The following is a 27,719-nucleotide window of genomic DNA, read 5'->3' on the forward strand; positions in this document are numbered from 1 at the left end:
GTTTGGATCTATTGAAATTGAGATTCTACTTGACTAAATCAAGTTCAGTTTCCGACAACCAGTTCTGCATGATATCATAATATACTATTGTCAATGTCATCAAACTCTCCATATATGCACACAAATAATAACCCAAAAAGATCTGGATATTGAACAAATCAATACCAGAAAGAATGTTTACGGTTGCCTGCTTTTAAAAAGTAAAGATTTATCAATGCCCTTAAAACAACTACTTTCAAGTTATCTTGAATCCTTTCGTCTGATTGGTCAATCCATAACACCGAGAGCGATAATGACCTATATGCACGGCCCATTAATCCTATACTAACCCAAGGCAGTATTCTTACTATGCATATAGCGTTATTTTTTAGCTAGGCATCAGCCATCAAGTTTCCTTTAAAACAAATTTGTTATCACACACAAACTCCTGGAATACAGGGAAATATACAGTGCATCTTCCATCTATGAAAGGACTGTACAATAGAAAGAGCAAAACTAGAGTGGCATTAATATAAGGAAGTATTTAAAATATTTTGTAAAAATGGTGAGAGATGGTGTGTACTGTCCCCGATGCCCGTGGAAACAGTCTGCCAAAGTTACGGAACTTTTGGAAAATGATCTACTGCCAAGGGCCTTTAAGTAAATTTCATCACGATTAATTAAAATAGGATTGAGGAACTTTTAGATTTTCATGAGAAAAAAACCATAAATCCTATAGAGAATGTGTTTATTTTCAAAATAACTCTTTGAGACTTTGAATACAGAGGTGGCTCTTCTTTCACTTTGGTCTGTGTAGGTAAATTAAATTGGTTAAATCAAGTCTAGAGAAAATGGTTTTACTGAATTTTCCTTTCTAGCTTTACACATCGAATAGATTGGTTCAAGTGTTAGTATTCAATTTATTTATTGACCAAAATTTGCAAATCAAATTTTAGGATATCTAACTATTGGACAATGGTATTATTTGTTACATAAAGCAAGTTAACCAATGTGGCCCAAACCTTTGGTCTCTGATTATATTAAACCAAACTTAACCAGGAAAAAATCAACTTATTCATTTTGGTGTAAAAGGTTAACTTCATTATGGAATTGATTGCCAATAAAGAGCGAAAAAGTAACACCAGCTATTTTTCTTGAGCAGCAAATCAAATCAATACCAAAGCCCAAACCATGAGATCCTGTAGCTGTGAAAGCAATTTCTTCAAGGTAACTTCAGGCAATAGAACCCTGCAGGCAAGTGCAGTCTGACCTTTGACCTCCGAGGGTCAAAGGTATGGAGGCAACACCCACTTATTAATCTGACCTAGAAGGAGGAAACATGTTACAAGAAAAGCTGTGGACTGAATTGGAGTTCCATAGCTAGAGGGGACAAGTTTATGATGATGCTGGCAGACTCAGAAGAATTTATGAAAATTGGCACACTCTTGAGAAAAAGGATCCAATAAATAAATTGTTATTCCTGTGTATTTTGACAGTCTGGTATGAAATGCAGATCAGCCAAATAGCACTTAATCAAATAAAGAGAAAAACAGTCAACAGAAATGTTTCTCGAACCATTTAAACTGAAAATATAGGCCTATGTATGTTGTACATCGCAAATCAAACAAAGTAGTTTGTTTAACAATGTTTAACAACAATACACCATTTAAAGCATGTTTACACATAATTTCCTGGTATTCCTGAAATCCCTTGATGAAGTTAACTGCATAATAATGATGTCAAAATTGCCCATGGCATACCTAAACCCTTTAAAGAGTGATTTACTGGGACTGTGAGTAGTACAAACAGTGCCAGAGACAATTTGAATTGAACCATGCTGTGTAAGGATTATAATTAGCAATTATTTTATTGTGTGTTATAACACCTTAAGGTCTGGGAAATGTGTCATTCAACATTGTTGTCATAGGGTTAAGGGAGTTAACTCTAAGAGTGCATGTTCCTGAATGTTGTGTCACTAGCCTGGTGGAAAACAAGTCATGCTTCTTTTGTTAAACGTCTATGTTGTGTTTTGATTTGATTTGATTTGAAAGAGTAAATTAATTTCTGTCCCCCCTCATTTCCCTAAAACACATCATCCAATCATGGAGGTATCCAATCAACCTGTGGAAAATGTCATCATATTAGGTGATTCCTTTGTTATGAACACACCAAAAACTCAAGGATGTTGTGTCAGGTTGTTGTGAAATTCCATACTTTTGCCTATTTCAAATTCATGAGGCAATCAAAATAAACAACTGTAATGGAGATCTTCAAACGTTACAATTTTCATCAACTTCAACAGTATTTCAGAAGGACACATTTCCCACTGGGAATGGTTTTGCTACTTACTATACATTCAGTGTGCTTGGTTACATACAGATTAAAATCGTTATCACTTTCTCTTCTCTGGTGCAAGCTTTTTGTAGTACACAAACTAAAGTTAAGGTTTTAATAATAATCCTAAGTATTTGAACTATTGTTGGTAATAAAGGAGGAGGGGCAAGCTGACTGGACTGAGAGCAACCCCACCCCGCCCATTCCGACAACCCCCTGCCAAAGTAAGTGGGTTGTTTTTCCTCAAAAATATTCCATGAAAGAGTTTTGATGCTAGTGTCTGGAATGTACAGCTGAATCAAGACAATTAACCAATGGCCAACAAGGCCAACAACTGGGTCCTGGATGAAACCTTGAGGAACCCAATCAATGCACAATCTTTACAATAGCTAAGAAAACATCTAAAGGACAGGTGACTTTTCTAAACAGGTTTCAAACCCTAGCTGAATATACATCTCCTGCAACCCCTTGGGGGTCGCGTTACATAATCACTTTCTCCAGAGTGAAAAGACTTTGGCACCAGATGAAATCACAGCCCTGATTATGACAATAATTTACTGAATCAGAGCTTTACAATTCTTCTATCTCAATGGATGCTTTTAAGGGCACTTGCTGAGTATGCCCCATTGAGCAGTATAGCGTAAACAAGTCAGAATCTTTGAAGTCAAAAAGTGAACATCTATTATGTTCTTGTATCTATAAGGAAACCTGTGTGTCGCTTCAGATAAATAGATATTGGTTGGAACCGCTAAAGGTACAGTGATGCCATCTTTTAAGTCGGAATTTCTAGAGTTTAAGACTAAGAGTAAAGTTTTAGAGTGAACTGTTCGAGCATTGTCTGAACGTTGTCAACCCATGATTTAGGCCTAATAAGCGCTTAAGGCCTAACCAACTAAAAGCACTACAAATTGAACCGATTATACTAGAGGACAACATATTTTTTGTTCTTAAATTGCAAAAGTAGTAGGGCCTACTGAAGAAAACAACACTTGAAAGCTTATCTATACTTTTAAAATTGTGACATCTAAGGCTTGGAAATAAACATCAAGTTGTATAGATAGTTTCAACAAAACTCCTGACAACTTTTTGTATGTAATTATTTGTTCTACAAATAAAGACAAGAATTTTTCCCTTGGCAACGAAGGTTCACTAACTATAACTCTTTGAGTCACGTAACAGCTTTCGTGGGAAATGTCAAAATATTTTTGAAATGCCACTAAATCTGTAGTGGCCTGCATTCAAATCAAATAATTATCTCCTGGTCTGTCATCACTGAACAGATATATTTCTATAATTTCTATAGGTCACAAGTCTTTAGCTTTCTTTTGACTATCACAGTAGGCAGCTGTCCATATGGCATTGCTTTAGCCCCCTTTATTGGAATGTAAGGAATGGGCATGGAATGTAATTCGTTTGGAGGATTTCAGCAGGGGGTGCCTACAAAACCCACTGTATTATAATGTATTTTATTTAGAAAGAGAGTTGACCAATCTGTGGTCACAATTGGGCCTTGTTGGTAAACGAACTGTCTCACTCAGTTTTCTAAGAAAGATTATTCTTGCCCAGTTTCTTAAGAAGGACCATTCTTGCCCAGTTTCTTGAGAAGCAACAATTCTCCCCAGTTTTCTTAAGAAGGATCATTCGCACCCAGTTTCATTAAGAAGTAACCATTCTACCCGGTTTCTTAAGAAGGATCATTCTCGCCCGGTTTCTTGAAAGGGAGCATTTCAATCCCCCCCTAAGTTTTTTAAGAAGGACCATTGTCACCTTGCCCAGTTTGTTGAGAAGGAACAATTCTTTATTAACTGTCAAATCACATTATCAGAAGATACAGTTCTTTCGTGAAGTAGGTTAAACCATGGGGAATAAGTTTGGTGCACCATCTTCTTCATTCCCCTTTCAGGTATTTGTGAATGACTTAGACAAAATGGACTTCATATCTGCTGTGACCCAATCAAACTAACATATTGTAATCCACAAAACACTTGCATGATGGCTGGTTCTATGCTATCATGAAACATGTCAACGGTTGTAAGGCATGGTGAATACAGTCATACTTGAATGCTAATTAAAACCCAAATTAGATATACAGGTTCCTTTGGCCTTCATCTTGTGGTGATTCTTGTGCATTTAATCATAACTGTAATCTTCACAATGTCAACGACATATTTCATTCAATGTGTTGACAGTAAACTCTGGTATGTAAAGTAAAATGTAATAATATTTTAATTTAAGTCAGATTTAACCACAGTGCCCCACAGTTTTATATTTTATAGATATTGATGTGACAGAACTGTATCTTGAATTAAATGACATAATTTATTCAGGGCAGTCAATGGAGCCCATAGTTCATCATATTGCAAACTGTCAGATTGTTTTATATACAGGCATGGCTTGTGAGCTGATACAGTTAAGCTGATTAAGCTCTCTGCTTGACAGTCCAGTTAGCGTTACGATCAAAACAGAGACTTGGGATCTCTTGAAATGCTAGGAGTTACGGAAGAGACGCACTGGTATGCTTTGCTTGACGCTCCTGTATATATAGTATACATCACATGGTTTCACTTACAAGTAAATGGGGAAATCACACACATAGTCTGGTCCCTTTAAACATCAGCACTGTGCTTTTACAGGCTGGAAACAGCAAACCCGACAAAGTTAAAATGTGTATGAATGTGACTGTAACCAGAGACCTGCTTACATAATTATGCTGTATTTTATTTATCCCCATTGCCCTTATTATACATTAATGTAATCATGCACATTCTACATCTGATCAAGCACGATCTACAACAATTCTAAGCTAATCGATCAGTATGGGTATAATCATAGAGAAAGGACTTACAGGAACAGTTTGTTCAACAAAAGACTTTGCCCTTTAATTTAATAATAGTTTCATTTCACAAAGCCAAATGACAAGCTGCCCATGCTACTTTATCCATATGCTTTTTCAATTTATTTTTCATTCCTGGAGTCTGTGGTGTGAATTCTGAACTCTGAATATGAAATAACATCTGGATTAACAATACATAGAGCATGTACATGACCCTTTGGTACTGGCAATATAACATCAAGTAATGGAACAGTTGTAACTTGATGTTGACAGCACAAGTTTCAAAGTCAGTCTCATGTACTAGGCCTATATGCTTGATGTGCATGTCTGTATGTATAAAATGCTTTTAAAGGGCAGGTACACGTTTGGTAATTACTCAAAACAAATTTAAACTTAAAAACTGACTTGGTAAAGAGCATTGGAGAGCAGTTGATAATATAAAACATTGTGGAAAACGAATCCCTCTAGGGTAACGTAGTTTTTGAGAAAGAGGTATTTTCTCACTAAAATAATAAAAGACTTCTAGCTAGAAGTCTTTTATTCCTATCTGAAAGCACACACATTTTTCTAACAAGGGTGTTTTTTGTTTCATCATTTCTCGCAACTTCGATGACCGATTGAGCCCAAATTTTCACAGGCTTGGTATTTTAAGCATATGTTGGGATACACCAAGTGAGAAGAATGGTCTTTGACAATAACCAAAGGTGTAGCTTCCCTTTGAAGGTTTAATTTTACATTATGATATTACACTGATTCAAGTTATTTGACAACCACATACTGAAGTATTCCTTTCTTGATCACGTACAAGGTTAGTAATTACCCTCGCCGTGTTCCCATCCGAATCCTTACAATAAAGGTGGGACTGCTACTTAATCATCTGGAGACATTTTTCTTTACAAATTTCTACCTTAGATTGTATTTTTTTATCTTCCTTCTTTTAAAAAAAAACCAAATTAATGAAATAACCTAGACAGTCAATGTAAAATCCTTGCAACTTGGTATTTTGGCCTCAAGATGAATGTTAATAAAGCAAATTACTACAATTCATCTTGAGCCATTTTGTGGATTCGTGATTACCTCTCTGCACAATTACCCACTCCACTGAGAGGAACCTTTGTATGCTAACTTATGATAAGTTTCATAACTTGATTCATACTGCTAAAATCCGAGGACCAAATTGTACCTGTTCTACAACAATAAGTCTTCTTTTTCTCAAATCCCTCTTTTTTCCCCCTTCAAGTTTCCTGGATTCGGTATCTTGTTTGCAAAGTCACACTTGGAATATAACAGGTAAACTAACGTCATCAGAGACTGGCTGAGGGGGTTTTGAGTTACCATGATATTGACAATCGCATCAGCTTCGTGTCAAAATGCAACCAATTTAGTCTTCCTTAGAAGCTAGCTCCCCAAGTGCTTGACTGTCTGTAAAGACTGTTTGATAACGAATGATCAAAGAGAGATCTTCTCACAGTCCTCTAGCCAGGGCGACATCAATTATGTCATATTTAAAGTTCATAGATGGCATTTGACTGCAGTTTATTAAACAAACAATGAGCCAAGGTCAAGTTCATTGTACTCACAGGAACTGAAAGGAACTCAAGCAATAAAGACAGAGTTGACAATCAGTGGCTGATAAATGGATAACATCTCACAGGGATAAGAGATGCTGCTATCCGCTCCAAGGTTTCTCAGTTTAACTTCCTGGCAATCTCATTCATTTCTTGGCAATTTGAAGGGGATATTTCTACGGGTATCTTTCTTGTAAGTAATTGTGTTTTTGTTTAATTTTATTCAATAAGATTGCACATGTTTACATGAACATAATGATTTTATTCATTCACCAGTTTCTACAGATCAAATGACTTCATACATGTATGGAATTTAATCTTGAGATGGCACAGCTATTTTCATTCTGCAAAGGTCCTTTGCAAAATCTTAAAGCCCATGGGAAGCTCATGAAAGGGCACCAAGGCCAAGACCAGGGTCTTGGAGGCCATGACCTCTGTGGCTTCTGTTTAATTCCATACTTCAAAAAAGAAAAAGGAAGTTGACACACTCCCTTAGCTGAATTGAAATACAGTGTATGTTTAATTAAAGCATTTTAAGTTGGCCGTTTGATTTTGTGTATCAGGCCTCATTTCCCTTGTGCATTGGTGCAAACTGGATGGTACCACCCCTTTAATGTTATTAGCTAAGCTTTTTTGTGCTAACAGCGTGCTATTGGAGTCGTAGACACATGCTTCAGTCTTTCCTGCCCTGACACCTTTCCTCCAGGAAGGAAGCGAGGCCAATTCAGCCTCCCGGTTTCACACACTTGAATGTCTTAAATTATTGATCAAAGCTGATCTCCACCATGCTACAGAATCATCTTGGTTTCAAAACAACCAGCTTTTTACCCCATCATTTACATTTTCCATACAACACAGTGCTCAGATGCAGCGCAACTTTCACTTGAAGCACCACTTACAAGGAAAAGGGAGTTGAACACCCTTCTGAATAATTCTATAAGATATTTAAATACATGCTAAAATATTGTCTTTTCTAAACACACACTGGAACAGTCTGCAGTCATCTTATTTTTCAGTTTAGGCGAAAGAAACTATTGATCTTGTTCTCAAGGTTGACACTACACAAAATGGGACCAGACTATTCTTTTCTTTCAGCCTCAATTTGGTGTTAATCTATTCAAAGGGGAGTAAAAAACAATGGCTGCCTCCAAGTAAGATCTACTGGCTAAAGGGCAGATCTGCTAAGGTGGCATTACAAATCTCAGCAAAATGTTCTACATTATGACTTTAAACAACCCAAAGCATAAGTAAACACAGGTCCCCATCTAATGTTGCAATTCAAATTCATATTTTCTTAAATAAACAAATTAAATAAAATAGGGGGAAAACAGTGGCCTTTGGATTTCATACGGAATTCACCAATTGTGTGCATACTCTTAATCCATCATAATCGAACAGAAGATTATATTTAAAATGTAATTTGTTTATGCCAATTAACTTTTTGGATTATAAGGTTCAATAAACTCAGATACAGCCCATCTCATTGCCAAGGCTAATCATGGGGTAGGAGGCAACAACAACTGTGCCAGTTTGTTCTGTATGCAGAAGTTGTGCTTAAATGCTTTAAATATTCAAAGCTTTTTTAACCCTAGCAAATTATTAAAATTCATACTTAGACGAGGTTTAACACAAGCTCGCTGATCCGATCATTTCAGAACCCTCACATGTGGCCAAACTATTCCCACGGGAGCTATATACTGCAGAGTCTATCTCCATTGCCATTTAACGCAAAGACGCATTTAGGGCGACACATGGTCAAATACATGGCAATTTATATGAGCAATGACAGAGAAAGTAAGTGAGGTGTTGGTAAGCAAAAGCACACACTTAATTTAAGCGAAGACCTAAAGTGCATTTGAAAACATTTTTTTTTGTTCCCAAGGTAGACATCATTGCCAAATGAGATTGGAGCGGGATGTAAGGAGTAAGGATACGTGTACATTAGATGGTACCTCCGGGATTCAAAATATAACTCAACAACCTTTACACGTGCATTACACTATTATCAAGTAAGTATCTCTACATCAGGAACACTTCAGAATTTATTCTTCTTCTTTTTTAAATTTTCTTGTAGGTCTTCCTTGTAAAGTGGGTTAAATATTTTGCTTTCAGGGGATTTAAATGCAGCTGAAATCGCGCAGACAGTTTGGATAGCCTTTCAGGTTGACTTGTTCCAAATTGATAATGATAATTGCATATTAATCACTCGTACACACCTTAACAAGTTTGAATATCAGAAGCCAAAATAGTTGAACCCTCCCCCCCCCCCAATTTTTATTACGGTCCACGGTTTGAATCCAACGTTAGATGGGGCCTGTTATAAGGACTGGGTTTTCAGTCCCTACTTTATTAGGTCACTCTTTCCCCCAACTCTTCTCGAGTTGGATTTACATCCTCAGCTAAAACTGAGCATTTCTTTAACGTTTCAATATACACAGTTGCTCTGCTTAACCCAAAAAGATAAATGAGAGCGTGAGAGAGCTGAGTCAGCAGTGTGTTGGATTAACCCCTTAGCTCTAACTTAAGCAGCTTGGGGTTGTAGTTTCATTATGATGATCAATCCAACGAGTTTACAGTGCTAGGGTCGATTTCACAAAGGGTTAGGACTAGTCTTAACTTAGGACTAGTCCTAGGAGATATACAAATTGCATGGTTAGTCCTAAACTAGGACTAGTCACTGGTCCTAACTCGAGATAAGACTGGTCCTAACTCTTTGTGAAATCCACTCCTGGTCACTTATGGTTCCATTACCAGACAGATTCAAATAAATAAAGTCAACTGTTTCAGGTGATTTCAATGCTCTCCATTAGTAACCTATTTTTGTTTCCTTTTCCAATAATTATTAATAAAAACGACTTCAGATGGTTAATATCAAGCTGCGATTAAAATAATTCAATCTGAAAATTAATAACCACTCCTTCTTCATGAACTTTTCTTCCACCGCGAAAATGTAATAGGATTGCTCCCAGAAAATCTGCTGTGAACACCCCCAAAGTCAACTGCCCTGGGGGAAAATGACACAGAAATAACGCTTGCAGTCTGCACCGAGAGGGAAATAGTAATGTAATAAATGCTGTTTTCTAGAATGATGAGCGGACTGAATGTTTAACAGTGCAAGAGACATTTGTGTTCAGCAGGGAAGTTAGGTTCATGTATAATCCAGGCATAGTCAAAGTGCACATGAACTCATCAGGGCTCTACCATGATCAGGGTTTGGTTCTGTTATTGTAGGAGTTGCTATCTACATAGAAACTAATCAACTACTTGAAGACCATCTATGGATGCATAAACTATTAGGGATTATATTGTCATTTCAAAAATTCTGGTGCCAGACGTCCTGGGTGAATCTGCATTTGAAGTTAAATGAGCAGCTATTCTTGGTGGAAGTAGGTTTGTGGTAATACCATGTGATAAATCACAGTAGTGGGGCTCTAAGAATCGGCCAGTTTGTACCAAATGTTTTGACAAGTATACTCTTGTTGTCACGTCCTCTGGTCAACTTAAAAACTCGTTCCCAGAGTCCCTATTGCTGGAACTCATCATAGACAATAAGAGATTTATTACATGGTGTAACTGCAAACCTACTCCACATTATCTGCATTTTCCTTCATAAAAATTTAAAAGGGGAAAAATGTGTAGAATTTTGGGAAAAATGGTTTGCAACAAAAAGCAACTTATTCAATACACTCAGATTTTCTTTTGTTTTTTAGACATGTTAAGAAAGTCTACTAAATGTTCTGTGTATATCACTGCAGCTTTTTCTTACCACATAGGCCTACATGTATTTCAAGAACCTCCTATCCAGTCTGCACATGCACATGAAAATTATTACGCACATAAATGGTAATTTTTATCAAATTGCTTGAAAGGGAAGAATGAAAAATGTTCACACGATGTTTTCAATTGGACAGATTGGATGTCTATCATTTTAATTAATAATTGAGATGCAATCTGGGGTGACTTTGCCGTCCAAAACATCCACACAAGAGGAATTTGCATTTATAATCAGTAGTCTGATCTGCCTGTGGTTTCATCCCACATGCAAATCACGCCTTGCTACCCCCCTCCATAGTAGCGAGCTAAGCAAAACAGCACCAACGTCAAGGGCTTGTAAACCCAACCCTGATAGAGGTGACAACGAGTGCCTTGAGAATCAAGTCCTTGAGTACTTCAACTGGACGGGAACGCAGTCAGAATTTCCAACACGTTCACACTGCCCAACTTGGAGACTTCTTTTATCATCATATTCATTGAGATACACTTTAGGATAGATCTATGTGCTTATATTATCTGGAGTTCATTGCAACTCAAGCAGGTCACTGTGCATGGTGTATCTCATGCAGGCAAGCGTTGGTTTAGAGAAGTGAACATATATTTCAAACATCTAGCTCAAGGGCATGTCTGATTGCTCACCATTGTATAACTTCATTGAAATAAGCCCTCAAAATATTAGAACATACAAAATATATGATTCTATCAACAAAGGACAGAGAGAAATCATTTATCAAAAATAATTGTTATGAAAATCTTTCCTTTCAGATGGGTAGATATTACCAGTGAGGTTACAAACATTGCCTTGTGTTAATACTTACGTCTGGGTAGGTTTTTACTGGAACAAACAGCTTTTCTGAGAGTGTAGTCGTCACGCCATTGGGGTCTGGAAGCATGAGGGGCTGTGTCTCAGGGGTGAAGTTGTACATACTCTTGCGTACTTTGTTTATTTCTGAACACAGAAAAAAAAGGAATGAGCGAAAATGAGTATTTATAAACAAAGTCTACTTTGCTTTCTTTGTTCAATTCAACCCCAGTCAGTTTCACGTATGGTTTATTATTGGCTTTAGTTTATAATGTCACTTTACTATGTAGGTTAATTCAATGCACTGATAACAGTAAAACAAAGAAATATTTGGAAAATATGATTACAGCAATTCATTGGAAAATCGTTGAGATGATTACAAAAATCCCACAGTACTTAAACACCGCCCTCTTGAGGTTACTTAAGTACCCACTTGAAATCCAATGATAAAAATCATTATGCTAATAACTGGAGTGATATCAATATTACTTTTCAAAGATACTTGTTAAAGGGTGTATAATCATATCAACATGAATAACCTTGATACAGATAATATAAAAACACTTCACTCAAACACACTGAGCACGAACTTAACACCAACCCAAAAGTGACACAACAAGTTGAATCAGAGGAGGGTAGCTGCGCCCCTTTTGACCCTGTATCAAACAACAAGCGTCATACCCAGACTCTGAGTGTTGGGTACAAGTACGTAATGTTAACAGTCAGTGTGACAGCATTTTGCTGTGTAGTGGCACAGGAACTCCAACGTTGTGGAGTGTTTGCACTCCATGTTTACTTTGCCCTTGTTTGGCAGTATGGCTATGTAGCCCGAAGTACAAAGTAAATACAATCAAAATTTACATAGCCTGGTAAAGAGGTTTAAAATTTCTGTTTATTCCAAATTTTGTCTCCTTGAATAGTATAAAGGGGGTTTCTCAAGGCAGTGTCAATACAATTTACCTCAAGCTGTTGCAGTGTCTGCTAATTTTATACAAATAATTTCTGTGCTGTACACAGATGAACAAGGTTTCAGTTGAGTCGCATCCGGCAAGAAATTTGTCATTGATCACAAACATTTATGCCTAGCACACACACCCCCATGACACTATTTTTTTGTATTCAAGCCTACAAAGTTACTCAAACTCAAACATTCCTAACTGACCGTTATTACCTCCATGCTCTATTACACACAAATTTGTACATGTTGTCTAAACATTGAAACCTTAGCCATTGGCATTCTTAAAAGCAAGTCTACACATCAGTGTTGCTACACATCCTCAACAAACAAACATCAAACAGACACTTTGCTTTAATATTTTCCGAGTCATGAAACCGAGTCACAAAGTGAAGTAGGTACATCCTTAGAACATTTTTAGTGATAGTTTTTGTCATCTAACAATAGATTCATAAATAGAACACACACACATTAATGAAAGATTGAATCCTTCACCAATTATGTTGTCGATAGCATGCCTTGAATCTTGATTCATATTAAGTATGTGTATTGACAGACAGCAGATGTTTACTGCCTTCAAAACAACTTACCCTTACATTTCTGTGGCAGTCATAAAACCATGCAATGGCAATTTCTGGTTTTTTTTATGTCTGTGTTAAAACATGCCCTATCTGTATGTTTTAAAGAGGAATCAATGATCTGGAACTCCAGTATTTTCCAGATGTGGCTTTAATTAAGCAGTTCTCTCCATATGAATTACCAGCAGAAAATCATATCAACAACATCAACTACACAAGTCTTGAATACTCGTTTCTTGAAAGTAAATGCCCAACAGAGGTATTTAGGCTACATTCAAACCGATCATTAATTTTGAACAAATCGTGAAAACAACAACGTCAAAATTATCTTATTTGAGTACAAATCTGATAGATTTGAAATCAATGTTGGTTTTGTACAATATCATCCATTCAAAGAAGCCCACTTGAAATGCATGTAGTAGTACTTCTGTGCAAGCAGACCTACATTACTGTACATCCATACCTGCGCTAGTTATTGACATTAATAACTTATCAAGCAGGCGATATTTACTCTATGAGATTAAACCCCAGTTATAAAATTGTATTTGAACAATGTGAGTCAACAGAGCATGGAAAACTATGATAAATGACGGAAGGCACCGTGACCAGAACACAAAATAGGGCTTGGAGATCTTGGGTTTGTAAACACGGTGGAAAGAGCACATGGTGTGTGTGTTCACCTTTCAGCAGGCATGGAAGAAAGAAAATAAGTGCTTCTGCTAAAAAACACTAGCATGGGGTTACAACAATATTGTTTTAATGTCCTGCCTAAAACATGTATGGGGGAGGGAGACTGTTCATATTGTATAATTTTGTGTGCATTATTCTGAAGTTGCTTTGGGATAATATTTGTATGATGTTGACTACTTGAGGATTAATGTGGACCTTAACTCTTGAGCTTAAAAAATAGAAATGTAAAACTACGCTTCTTTAAGTTTTTTTGTAGGTGCACTCAAAAGTGTTACACACCAAATGAAGAATCTACTAAGTGTCAACAGCATTCAGATCAATGGAATCTCAACGCTGTTGCGACCTTCATTTTGTGTGACAAGGAATACATTCCTAACACATAGACAGTGAATATTGAGCCTTGATTACATGTATGTCATAATTACTCGCAAGCAACTGGAATTATCCAGCAGTAATTATAAAGATTCTGAAGATACTCTCTATGTAGCCCGCTCACTTCCTACACCAACGTAATTATTACAACTGAAATGAAATGCATTTCTTAAATGACGTTTGGCCGCTGAGCTGTACAGTATGCCTACTGTCACACTTGCCTTCAATAGCCATGAATAATCTTTAAATATTCATAAGGCTAATTTTCTGCATCTAGCTCCTCACCGAGGTTGTCAGTGGCTTCCACAGTGGAATGAATGACTGCTGAATACAACACTGTCTGGTCGGTGTAAGGCTTAGACATTAATTAATTTAATCCAATTAAATGGGTAGTTCAAGATATATTTTGTGGGTTTCTTAATAAATTATCAAAACCTTAGTGTTTAAGTGTTTACATTTCAAAGAAATGAATGGATTGATGGAGCACAATTGTCTTTCTTCATTTAAAGTGTCTCTGGAACACAATAATAAGAACATTATTTTTGGAAAATTATCACTTCAAAATTTCTCTTGCATTGCCTAATTGTTTTCCACAAGTTGGGCTACACTTACGTTGTACATGTGTATGCATCAAACCAGAGTTGTTCAAAACAAAAGCACTTCAGTGTAACAAATATGTTTTAAAATTACTTTCATGACCAGTTTGTTAATGACTCTACCACATTATTACCTCTAGAAGGCCAAGACAAGAACCTATCAGACTACATTTTCTTGTGAAACCAAAAATCCTTCCAGCCAAATTAAGGACCAAACTCTATGCCCATATAAGGGCAAAAATTTCACAGCACAACTCCAACTGCACACCCAGTAACCATGTGATGTCTCAGAGAAAGGGTCTGTGCCCAGACAGTGGTGATAGACACACAACCCAGCTTGGCCCAGCTTGGCCCATCAAAACACACCTCCAGTCAGACTAATTCGGTTTATATTTAGTTGGCAAACTTAGCTCAGGAAATCTCACCCATTAACTCAGCCAATTTCAATCACCAATCCATTATAATTTAGAAACATAATCTGTACTGGGTAAGAGTGGGACCAAAGCTATTTGATGTGAGAGAACATGGAAAATTGGTAACGCTTTCTTAAAATGGTTGAATTTGATGCAATCACACACAAATGCGACACAATTTGGTTTTTCCTTTTAGTTTCTTAATTCTGTAATAAAGAGCCACAGTGAACCTTGATATTTGCTGATTAATCTTTTATGCTTAAGTCACAAGAAAATAAGTATCATTGAAGCCTTTTAATGTCACAATTTTTCTTACATAGACTTGAGCCCTAAGATTAATGCAACCCACGTGATTTGTAAAGTGTCGCGTAGAGATTTGTTAGAATTAAGCAACATAAACATACTATGATTCTGGAACCCATTATGGACATATCATGTACTCAATTCGAGAGGCTGGTAGGCATGTAAACATCTTCTGAGCTATGCTTAGGCCCCACGGGTTACCAACCATCTCTTACATGGAAACTCATAAAAATAGGGGCCCGTAGCCATCAGTAAAACCGCTACCTGAAATTATTTCAGTTCTTATTCTTTCAGAAAATCAAAATGCTGTTCAAGCACATGGTTGTGACAATCGTAAGCAGACTGTGTTCATTACGTAGGAAGACTTCCAGCAGGAATTGGCCGACATGTACATGTATAATAAGGGCAGGTGACAAAAAGCTCAATTTCAATGGGCAGATGACATACGACTAGAAGAGATTGATCATGCTTTGTCAGAATAGATGAGATTGGCTGAAACATCACAATGTCAAACTCATTTATTGCCTCAGAGCCTCTAAAGGTGGATTATTTATGTTCAGAAAAGCCATGAAGGTGAAGATAACTTACTACAACTTAATTTGTGCTGTCACCGTACATTCGGATGTATCTAGACTCTAGTGGTTTTATTGCAGTCCATGAACATATTCCATTAATTCTGCAATAAGACATTCTAACACCAAGTACATTAACATGATGATTCCTACATATATGATTGATCATCTGTTAATTCCACACATTGATTAGACAATCTCTCTTTAATTTAATATCTGTAATACTCCCGACAAGCAAAAAGATACATAAGCCTGTGCTTCAATCGACCTTAAATAATAGAGAAACGTTAATTACTGTGCAGAACCTTGCTGTCATCTTTCATAATAAATGTAGACAAGCTTGTATTGCAACTTATTGATTTGCTACACGCTCTACAATAAGTCTATCCATCCTCGTATACTATAATACTGGATTATTCCTCATTGGATTACAAGCTTCTTTGGTGCTTGACAAATAATTCCTCCTATTTTACTTGATCAAAATGAAGACCACTGATGGTGTTATTTCAAGACACTAATTTGTTATTGTTGGCGAGGTGAACAATTACATTATTTTAAATTGAAGGGATCATAATGATTACTTACGAAGGAGATGTTTTTATTTTTAGATCAAAAGGTTATTCAAATAGATATATATTGTCAGTCTCTGGATGCGTAGGTTCTCAAGAACATGCAACTCTCTGTCCTAGTTTTCTTAGAACCTTGAACACCTACGTATTATTACATTGAACTTTCACTTTCACAGACTGGTATGAGTTAATAGTGCACAACTCAATTTACTAAGACATGGTTTTAAACACAAACACAGACGCAATTACATGTATGCTTTAGTCTGAAGCAGTATGGCTACAACACACAGTATTTTAGTTAGAATAGCAGCAAATGCCAAACGTGCCAGCATGATGTATTCACTACATGTAACAAAACATAATAACAAACCCTTAGCTCAAGATATGAAAAATCGTTTATGGTATCCGTGTACAAACCGTTCACCTAAGAATAACAAAAAGTCATTGCTACATGTCTAACAGGATTCAAGGTCTGTTCCTTCAAACAATAACACAACTTCCTTTGGATTGGTACAGTGGGGCGGAAACGCATAATCATATCAAATGTGAGGGCCAGTGGGTCGAGTAGTTGAATGGTCATCGAGTATAACACCAGCAAAACAAAAACAGTCAATGACTGGCAATGAGCCCGTCAACATCATCGATTTCCAAGTGGATATTGAAAAAGACGGGTATGCTTTATATTGTTGATTTTGGAATCGGAGATTGTCATTCATTCAGTGTCAATTATGAACACTGTGCGCAGTGAACGGGCCCAGTGAATAAAACAACCAGCGATAAAATTTTGAATAAACATTGTGTTTCTTTAATAACACCCGTTGTGTGATTATTGTTTTGTATTGCTTTATTTTAAAATATCAGCTCTTTAATTTGTCAGAAAAAAATGTCTTCTGTGTATTCTAATGTTGAAGCAGATCACATTAATCCAAGCCAACCTTAAATCTCAACATTCCAACAGACCATTTTACTAGTTTTTCATAGTAAAAGCAAAATAACCTTTACACCACGCGGGCTACATAATACTATAGCTTGATCTGAGAGGCTTCAGTTATACAAAATCACAACTTTTTTGGAGTAAGCTGTAAGCCAATAGTTGTACTGGGTCCTCCATCTAAAGAAAACCTACTATCCAAAGTACTGTGCTTACTGCGTACAACGCCTCCAATACAAACTCATTGAACAACTTTTCTGGAAAAATCAATAACTGAAGATTATAGGATCAAAGTGGCTTGGCCTTATCAACCACTAATCAACCCCAGAATGAATAGAGAATAAGGAATTTCTTAAACTCAAACAAAACACGGATATTATTGTTGACGAAAGGATCTTTGCAATACTAACTTTTCAACGGCGTTTGGTGGCTCCACTGATGAAAAGCAGTGATAGTTGTGATGCAAAGCGGACCGAGAAAATCAATATTAATGTAAGAGCTCTTGAGATCTTTATCGACATGGCCAGGCGGCCGTCAAGCTGGGGTTAGCACTGGGTGGGCAAGTGCTGAAATGCAGAGAACATTTGTCGATTGATCCGCACTTTCTAAATACAAGTAATTAGTAGTAAGGGTTGATGCCATCTGGCTGATACGGTCTGATGGTATCATAATTATATGATGGAGAGATATCCCACTGGAATCTTCAGATAGTGTCCTCCATCACAAGAATCTGTAGTAACAGAAAACTCAGGCACACCAGCGGGACATAAGACAATTTGAATATAAATACAAACCCCTGTATACTTTGTAAGTTAATATAATAATAGTCGGTTTTTATAAAGTGTGTAAAACTTGCGACTCAAGATCCTATAGCGATAAAGTCCATATTTGTTCTTTCTTTTAAATTGCACTCTAAATTCATCAGCTATTCATCCTTAATATCAAGACAGGACCGTTTTTTAAATCGCAAATACTTGGTAGATATATCATGTTATTAATTTGCAGGACACACCAATACTACTTAAAAATGAAATCATAAAGAAGATGCCCATGCCATGAAAACAGCAAGCAGAAAGCCTGAGGGACTGTCTTACATACACTGTACTCGCATGTGGATAACTACCTGCCCTATATTCCACGCTCAAGATTTAATTTTCCCCTGCCTGCAACCCCGTGCTTGTTAGTCCATGTGCCGACGTCAATATAAAAATGCAGACCGCTCTGTTAATCTGCCTCAGTGCATAAAACCATGGTGATTTTAACCAAACCAGCAGAATTCTCATGTGAGCTGCATACATTGCAAGCTACAAAATATACCAATTGTAAATTAGAAACAAAATCAGAAATACTAGTTAGGAAAAACAAACACACCATAGCCATCAAACAAGACGAACAAACAAAAACCTTTCAGCAAATGCCAGGCCAGGTAGAATTGGCTGCCCACACTGTTTCTTCCTCCATGCACTGACCAACAAAGTACATTGTGCCAGTTAATGAAATCACTACTGTTTGGAAGTTGTATGCTCAGTGCTCTACAACTTTGCAGGTCGTGGATTTAATTCCAACCAAAGTTGTATCAAACATATTATTTTCTAATGAACCCTCAGAAAAGTCCAAATTTAAAGAAATGTAACTACACTAATACATGTAAGCTCAATATGGCTTGTCTGTAAGTAGAACATACTTTACAAACATGATAAATAAGTGTATGTAAGCCAATATAGCTATTACAGAAAATCGGCATCAATTGACTCTTTTACAATTTTAATTATGGTTCTGATTAACGTAGAAGAAAATATGCAACAGAAACAAAACACTGCCTCAAGAGATCCATTAAAATTTGAACAGCAATTAACTAGAGTATAACATCAAGGATGAGTAAATTAATTACAAGCACAAACATTCCAGCAAAAGCAATATGCAAAATGTAAATGACTGTTTTTTATAGCAGAAATTTAGCTTAAAAGATGAAAAGAAATGAATTAGGCTCCAAACAAAGGCTCCAAACTTGTTTGGATGATAACTAGAGGGAAGTCGGAACCTTCCCGTTAGAAAACAGCAACATCCTTTTTATTACTTTGCCTCATGTACTTTTACAGGAGAACTCAAAATGACCTTTAAAGAGCAGCATCACCCATCACAGTTTTCAGGACAAAATACCATGTCATTAGTAAAAAGGGACCAAGTATACAATTACATTTTACACACAAAAACAAATATTTTGCCACAAGTTCATTTGATCTGGATTTAGCATCATCTCAACTGGCCTTGGAATATTTTATTCATTTTGTTGACTCTTCATAAAATGTGTCAGACAAGAGTTAACAGAACAATCATTTCAAATTTCCAAACAAAATGTACTGCTTTATTTTTCTTGTAAAATGCAAATTGGGCAGTCTTGCGGAGTCAAGCAGACTAGGACTTCATTCAAATGGGCCCACTTCAGAAACTACCCACACTTAACATTTTCAAAACAGCCGTAATTTTCCCTATGACTGAGCCAGAGTTATTTAATCATATTACCCAATGATCACAGCTCCGTTGCTGATGCCACCATAAAAACGGCAATGTGGCAAACGAAGCTTCCAATTTCTAATCCCGCCATGTGTGTTACGGCAATCGACATCGTCCTTAAGGGAGTGATATTATCCAAAACCTTGCGCCTTCACATCAGGTCAGAATCTTAAGTAAAATGAAAAACTGACATGTAAATGAGATTAAGTTCAGCATTCATGAACATGCGGAATCATAAAAACTGAATATATTTCCAAAAGGACAGGGAGAGCTGTTTTCTCTGCATGAGTTCAAGTTTGCCGATTGACTGTACTTTATTACTCCGTCAAGGTAACAGGGTTTCGGCACCAGGCATAATTACAATGGATCAATGTCTATGAAATTGAGTCACAGTAAATTCATTTCCTCCACTGGGATCTAGAGAAGCTGTACCCAGCTGCAAGTTCTACGTGATCGCTTTCCCTTTACTTTCCCCAAGATATTTGAAAGTCATTTGGTCTTTTTCCCCATCGAAGCTCTTTAAGCAAATGAAACATATTTTGGTGGGACTGTACGGATAGACAGGGCAGAGGCTAACCTAATCTAAACCAGATGAAACATAGAATCAGATCTCTAAGTTCAGATACTCTACACTTCTTATATCAGTCAACTTCCTGGCCAGACAGAGATCTAGAGGGGTGGAGCTGTTTCATGAATCATGGATTTGAAGGATTTTCGCAAAGATCCTCTGCCCCTGGACTTCAACATGCGCCTCTTTGCATGGATTAACCAACACACCAATCAGTTGCTTGTACATGTTTTCGCTGTCTTTGTCATTCAGTATACATCCACGCTTCGTCATCTTAACATGTGCACTGCAATAATACAAGTCATTTTATTTGCCAATCAAAAGTGGGTGAGGTGTCACCTCAATTTTCTTATTAGGGATCACATTAGAAATTTATCTATTTATCTTTTGTCAGGTTTCATGAAGACCAGAGAAAAACAAGAGACTCTTATTCCAAGTTTTAGTAACGACCATGGCCCCTCCAATCCTACCAAGTGTCTTTAAATGGCTTTCTTGTAAATGATAGATGAGTGTTACAATTTGAATGTTACAAACATTTATTAACTAAATGTTGCCGAATTAATCCTCTCAATTATGAAGTCAGCTTCTGTGTACAGTAGCTCAATTTTGAAACAGACGTGAGCATGTAAATCAATTTCCCCAGCCTTTCTGATGACACATTGTTTAGCGTTGCAGACTTACACATGAAAATCCAATATTCATTACACCACGAAGCATATTGATCCTAGCTTAGGCCTATTTTTAGGAATACCAGCGATGTGTGCATAATGTAAACAGTGTGCTGCTAAGCGTTATGAAGTCACTCGCCCATATGTTCTTATTACCAGTACGTCAATATCATTATCACATCTGTTACAAATCTACTTACAATAAGTGTGTGGATGCCTTCATGTGCTTATTTGGTATCAACTTTTTCAAGAATCCAACGAGATTGCTTTGGAAGGGCCTGTCATCTTTTGTTTGTAACGATACTTAAAATACCAAGTTTGCTTGAATCAGGGCGGCAACCCCAATTAACAAATATTGAGAAAAGGGTTCCGCAGTATTATCCTGTATGCAGCCAATCATGTTTTTGCTCATCCAAGCAGTGTATGATTATCACATGATTCCTTTCCAAGTTTATTTAACCCCTCCCCTTCCTTTCAACCTATCCCACCCCTCAGGTATCTTAATGTAGTCCTTCCTCTTAATCAATTTCTTTTAGTACGACTATAAAGTTACTGCACCTGAGATATTCCATCAACTTTTTGACGAGCCATAAAAAACCATCGCAGCATTTTTCAATAATTCATTTACTTCACCAACTGCACTGCACTTCTTTCGAATTGGTACTTGAATTTCTGATACAATTTTGATGACTTGACCATCTTGACAGCATTTTGAAGGCAGGGGAATGAACGTATCTCTTTCAACAAAAAGTTGTGTTGAACTCAGACTTTTTATAGAGTAAGCGAGTGTTATGCTTGACTGAATGGTAAATTCAAAAGTCAGTTAAGAGATCTACCAAACATGTAGCTAAGATCAATTCTAATAATACAGTCTCACAAAATATTTATGACTGCTAACCTTTTGCAGCTATATCAAGCTTCAGATTCATGTGCAGCCTGGAGGCCGCAACCAACAAGACCTTGTGTGCTTTTAGCAATAAGCTTGTCTCAATTAATAATGCAGTTTACCAGAAATATATATACCTTTCTCTTTCAAATGTGGAAGAGATGACAGTTTCACAGAGAAGGTTTTGGTTGGCGGGTTCTGTTTCCTTCTCTGAGGTCAATAGTACCAGAGTAGGAAACCAAAAACACATTGATCTCTGCCCTAGGGGTGGTGGTGTACATATTGCATGCTAATTACACATGCACATTTTCAATATTTGTGAGTATCTGATACTAACCAGTGAAGCCAATCATTGAAAATGCTGACCCTGCTTTGGGTTTAGTAAGTGTAACTGATGACAAAAATATTAACCATCAGTTGCCAGTTACACCTTTACTAATTTATCCGTATTTTTTTTTTTACAAGAAACTCGATGTAAGATCAAATAAATTAACAATAAAAAACTCTTCACAATTAACCTTCATCAAGAAATTCTATGGTTTTACAGCAAGTTCCCCAATATTGCATTTATCATTTATTTTGCCTTTGAGATACAATATACAGGTAGGCCACTGTCCGATGTATTTAATCAAAGTTTGTGGCGAATAGAAAATCCATTTGAAATTGAATTTCCCTGTCTTCACAGAAAAATAAGGAAACAAATGAAGTTGAGTCTTTCCCCTATACCCCAATTGTTTCCAATGCATTTTTATTGAACATCAATGCTGAATTTGTTCACCATTCAGCATTCATGGCGCCAGATTTTACTGCAAGTCTTTGAGAATCTGTTTGGAGATAAAAACATTTTGATGAGTTTAAAGGGTACACCACTGCTGACATTGTGTATACATGCCTTTGATGTCAATACACAATGCACTTTCACATAAAACCCAGACACAAGCGTTTTGTGTTCACATTTCCTCTAACACTCACTCAACTGTACTTTCTAAATTCTAGAACTTAGAAGTCGGTCAAAACATATACCTTGAAGCTATTTTCTACCAAACTGGAATCGCCGTCGTTTACATTATTAGTATTTTTTTGGGGGGGCGGGGTGGGTTCTCAGACACAAAGTCAATTAGCTTTTTTGGGTGTGGCATATTAATCTCTAGCTTTCTCGCAGGATGCTTCATTTGAGGCATACCAATCACAACCTAACACAACAGCCCTCCCACACACCCCATTGCAAACCACTTCACTCCATGTTCACACAGTGCATCATGGATTTAAAATTCCAACACAGCAGTAGAACTAAGTCCTTGGTTCACAATGGCAGCCCAGTAGCCATGCCTTTACAAATCCATCACAGTGAATATCATTTGCAAGTCTAATTTTCAACACGCTAATCCTCCTTCCCTGGATTCAGAATGCACTGTGCATGGCCCTGGCTCTTTCCATTTCCCCTTAAAACCACAATTTAAAAAAAGCCCAACAATCAAAGGTGGGCTTTAAAAAAAAAAAAGTCTTTCAGCGTAGCTCTCCACAAGGGGTACCTATTTTCCACTGCACTGTTGAATGGCTGATGACATCGATTGTGTTGGGATTTTCAATGGGGAGAATGAAAAGATCAGAATACTTCATGGCAGTGGTATTGTTGGAGCTCATTAGGGCATACCAGGGGTGCAACTACTAAACAGGGCACAACTCCTGTTGGCAAGGCCAATGGGGCTGGGCTTAACCATTTTGACCGATACGTTCAACCAGTATTAATATACATTATGTATATTAGTAGAATGGTTCACAAGTGTGGTATCCAAGCAATGTGGCATATAGTAAATACTTCAACATTTGTTTGGTTTCAGTTTAGTTTCGAGACTAGTGGACAAAATAAACACATACACAGATTTGTTTTCCAGAGCGAGGAACAAGCTATTATAAGAGAAGATGAAACAACACTGGCACATGACAACTTTGCAACAAGCATATTTAAACTGTAAACCTTAGTTAGGATTCGCAAATAACATCAAAATAGTTCATCTTTGAACGAAAACAAAACATATTTGCTGATATCCCTCATAACGCAGCACCAAGTAGAAACTTTCAAAGTAAACTTCAAACAAGTCACCTGATACTGATATGGTGACAAACAAAAATGCAGCATAAAGTCTGGTCACAACCAAATTCTGTGTGTTCTGACCCTGGTCATATCATCATGGTCAGATGACGTTTGCCCTAAAAGAATTGCCTAAAGCAAAAACTCACAGATCTGTGCAGGAAACCACAATTATCTTCTACATTTCAAGATGATCTTGTGAATCCCAATCTGTACATGCCAAATTACACACCGCACTCCTTGCCTCTCTGGCTCAACGACATTGTCTACATTTCTTTAGAGTGAGTCTACTTTCATCACGATGTGCTTCTATTTCCAATTGGCAATTCAGTTCAGTGAACTGCCGATGCTGAGAGTCAGAGGGAAAAAGTACCTCTGATGTTAACATTATCCGGTGGGATTCCTCAAGAGGCCGGGTGGAAAGCGATTATGTTCCCTCCATTTATCAAGGAAATCCTAACAAGTAAATTCATCCGAAGAACAGATCTCTCTCAAGTCTTATGGCATGGCTGCTTTTTTGAGTTGCTTTGGCTGTTTACTTACACTAGTTCTACTTCTTTAACAATACCATTAGGTTAAACCTCCTGGGAGCTTTCAGAGAGTGCTCAACGAATCTTGTGGAAAATGTACAAAGTGAAGTATTTTTTCATCCATTTGCAACCTTGACCAAGCCATTGTTTATTGGAATAAAAATTTGTTAGATTGAGAGAATTTTTAAAGGTCAAATCTGCCACTTCATTCTAGAGAGTTTTAAATAAAGTCATGCACAGAATAATGAAGTTTTGAAGGCCTACTATGTAGACCTATTGCCTATGCAGTGGTAGGCCTACTAAACTTATTTACATTTAAAAAACTGTTTACAAAATGCTCATCCAAATATTAATTATGCAACGCTTTACTGTGATTCATTTCAACCTTTTTTAAAACCACCGAAAAACAATACCGCCAACTGACTACTTCCTGGTCTAATGTAAATTCTATTAGGATCAGTAAGTTTGAACTCCTTGAGATTGGAACCTTTCACCACAAAGTATGGTGTTTCAGTAACAAAAAGCAGCTACAGAGGTTGAGCTTTAAAGGTGTCATTCCAAGTCTATGGTGTTGTCTTTCGATAGGAAGTGGGCTTGCCACAGCACATGTCATTTCACAGGAAATCCAAAAGAGGAGCAGACAAAACTAGCAGGCAAAGGATCTCAGATAATGTTGGGAAATGGAGATTGCAATGGATGCAGGTGTACAGGATATGGGAGCGAGTCCTTCACTTCATTCATGCTTGAATCCAACAGGATTGACTTCACTTTTGGGAGCTACTGATGGGGTTCAAATTTTGAGCAACAAGCCATGTGGATCTTTAACACAAATTCAAACCATCCATGGGTTGTACAGTTTGCCATTGGTTGTAAAAAAGCAAATATCATGATCAAACCAAATGTCATTCAAACTTGAACATGCACTAACCTATGATGTACAAGCCCACAGGTTTAATAGCATGATTATACATCACATCTAATTATTGGGGAAACTATTTCGTGGCTGCAAATGTAGTAATCGTTTTAATCACTTTTTTTACCCCATATTTTTTTTAAAGTTTTGCTGGTATTTATTATGACAGATGTTGGGTTTATGACCAATGACATGCGGTGTGCATGCATGTAAAATGATTTTTATTAACCAATACGGGTACAGTATTATATAAAACAATAAAATGCATGAAGTTAATAGTTTTCTTGTCCTAAACTAAACAAATGACCTAAGTGTTATTAATGTAAAATTATGTATGGGCCTACACACATGTACGAGAGAAAATTACTCTGCTGTTGAACACAGTCTCTAGTGGCTTTCACTATGTATTGTGGCTGCTTAGTGCTTACCCACTTATTTCGGTCAGCAACTTATTTTAACCATGGAGGTGGAACACTCAAGAGTTTCCGCTAAGTTGCCCCATGACTCTACATGTACATGCAGGTTCATTGTAAAATTGGCAAATAAACCAATAACCAGTGTTATTTGAGTATTGTCGCCCTATGTAGGACCAAGTAGGAAGTGAACTTGCTAGGTTATTAATATTGACAAATTGATACTATCTGTTAGTTTAAAATAAAGTTCAAGTAGGTTGACTCTGACAGGATCTAAGACTCTAGGTGAGGCAGACAGGCAAACCCATAGAAAGCTTCTAAAAATAAGAAGCTTCCTTATCTTAAGGAAGGTGCCAAATTAATCGACAAGGTAGACAAGGTGCCCCAGTTACTTTATTTACACAGCAACACTACAAATCCTTAAGTGCGTTTCTTCAAGGGATGTGAAAACATATTTCTGCTTCTTAACCCGTCATAACCAACACTGTGTGTAAAATTTTACCTACAATTTTGTTTTTCATATAAACACAGCTAGAAACAGGTGGTATAATTTATCTTGAACAGACTGAAACTAATTTGCTCATAAGCATTACTATGCAAATTTTGTTCAACAATGGGTGAACTCATGATTGTTCCTTTTGTATTCCCTGACAACAAGAAGCCCATTCAGACTTCAAGATGACCTACCACAGATCTTGAGGTTTCTATCTTCAAATGATGCTATGTGGCGGTGGTGGCTGCAAAGAGATTTCAATGTCTGGGATTGAGTCTGCCAGGAAGCATGCCCTCAAGATACCCATCTCTTACACAGATTGATTCTTGCCTGTCTCATTGGAAGACTCTATCTTGACAAACACATTCCTCCCCACTTCATATTTTAAAGGACATCACCCAATAGATCTTATCACGATTCATAGTCCCAGATAACCAAGATTCATTCTATTGCCATTCAGTTTCCAGCAATTTTTCATTAACAAGGAAATTGTGAGTTGCGGTCCACAGAACAGACAAATAACAAAGTCTCCACATCAAGGCTCTTAAAAATCCTTCTTGAAAAAGGAAATTTGTACTGGTTCATGTGCCTCTTCGGCTTTCAGGCTAAAATATTCACAGGAAACAATACTGTACACAGTACACTGGATTTAGTCTTGTAATAATCTGTATAAAATGTACAGACTTAGAGCACTTTAACTTATATTCCTGAAGCAACTACATCAGTGCAATTTTAATGTGATGGTTTTAATTTACTTATAAAGATTTAACTTACACACCTCTGATGTTCACATCATAATTTAGTGTTGCTATGGATAGGATACTTCATTTATGTTGCATACCTCTTTAACGATCAAAATCTCTTTTGAAAAGATAAAACTCTGTGGAATGCAAAAGTGGGTTGATAATAGGGACTTCAAAAATCATGCAAATAAAAGATCCCAAGGATATTTCCTAAGTGAAATGTCACCTTGTACAAGAGAATTCAAAAGCTGTGGACATTTCACAATTGAGTAGATATTGAGGCCGTTAGTTCATGTAAATATCAGGTTACTCAACTCAGTGTAATGAAGAAGTGACATAAATAATAGGAATTGTTTGTCTGTCATGTTTTGGCTTAGACACATGTACAACAACGACTAGGGGTCTTGTTAGGTTAGATGCTGAATATAATTCATCAAGGATAATAAAACCTAGTGATGCAAAGCTAACTCAAATCAATTCTCTGTCAATGTCATCATATCCTAACTGCATGTTCTGCATGTGGTAAGTTAACCAGAAATGTCTTATATTTCAATAAGTCTTTACTACAGGAGTCCTCACATCACAATCATAGACTGTACACATGTAGTATTATAGAACATGTATCAGTGC

At 36.9% G+C, this 27,719-nt stretch overlaps 1 protein-coding gene across 5 annotated transcripts in view; it reads right to left on the reverse strand.

Annotated features, from left to right (window-relative positions):
* Nucleotides 1-27,719, reverse strand: part of LOC117296790 (protein quaking-like) — a 65,642-nt gene that overhangs the window by 33,540 nt on the left and 4,383 nt on the right. For all 5 annotated transcript variants that reach the window (XM_033779845.1, XM_033779843.1, XM_033779844.1 and 2 more), the window contains exon 2: nucleotides 11,307-11,437. In XM_033779845.1, coding sequence (XP_033635736.1) covers nucleotides 11,307-11,437 — 131 coding nt within the window. The remainder of the gene's footprint in view (nucleotides 1-11,306; nucleotides 11,438-27,719) is intronic.

This window comes from Asterias rubens, chromosome 11 (assembly GCF_902459465.1).
Source record: "Asterias rubens chromosome 11, eAstRub1.3, whole genome shotgun sequence".
NCBI lineage: Eukaryota > Metazoa > Echinodermata > Asteroidea > Forcipulatida > Asteriidae > Asterias > Asterias rubens.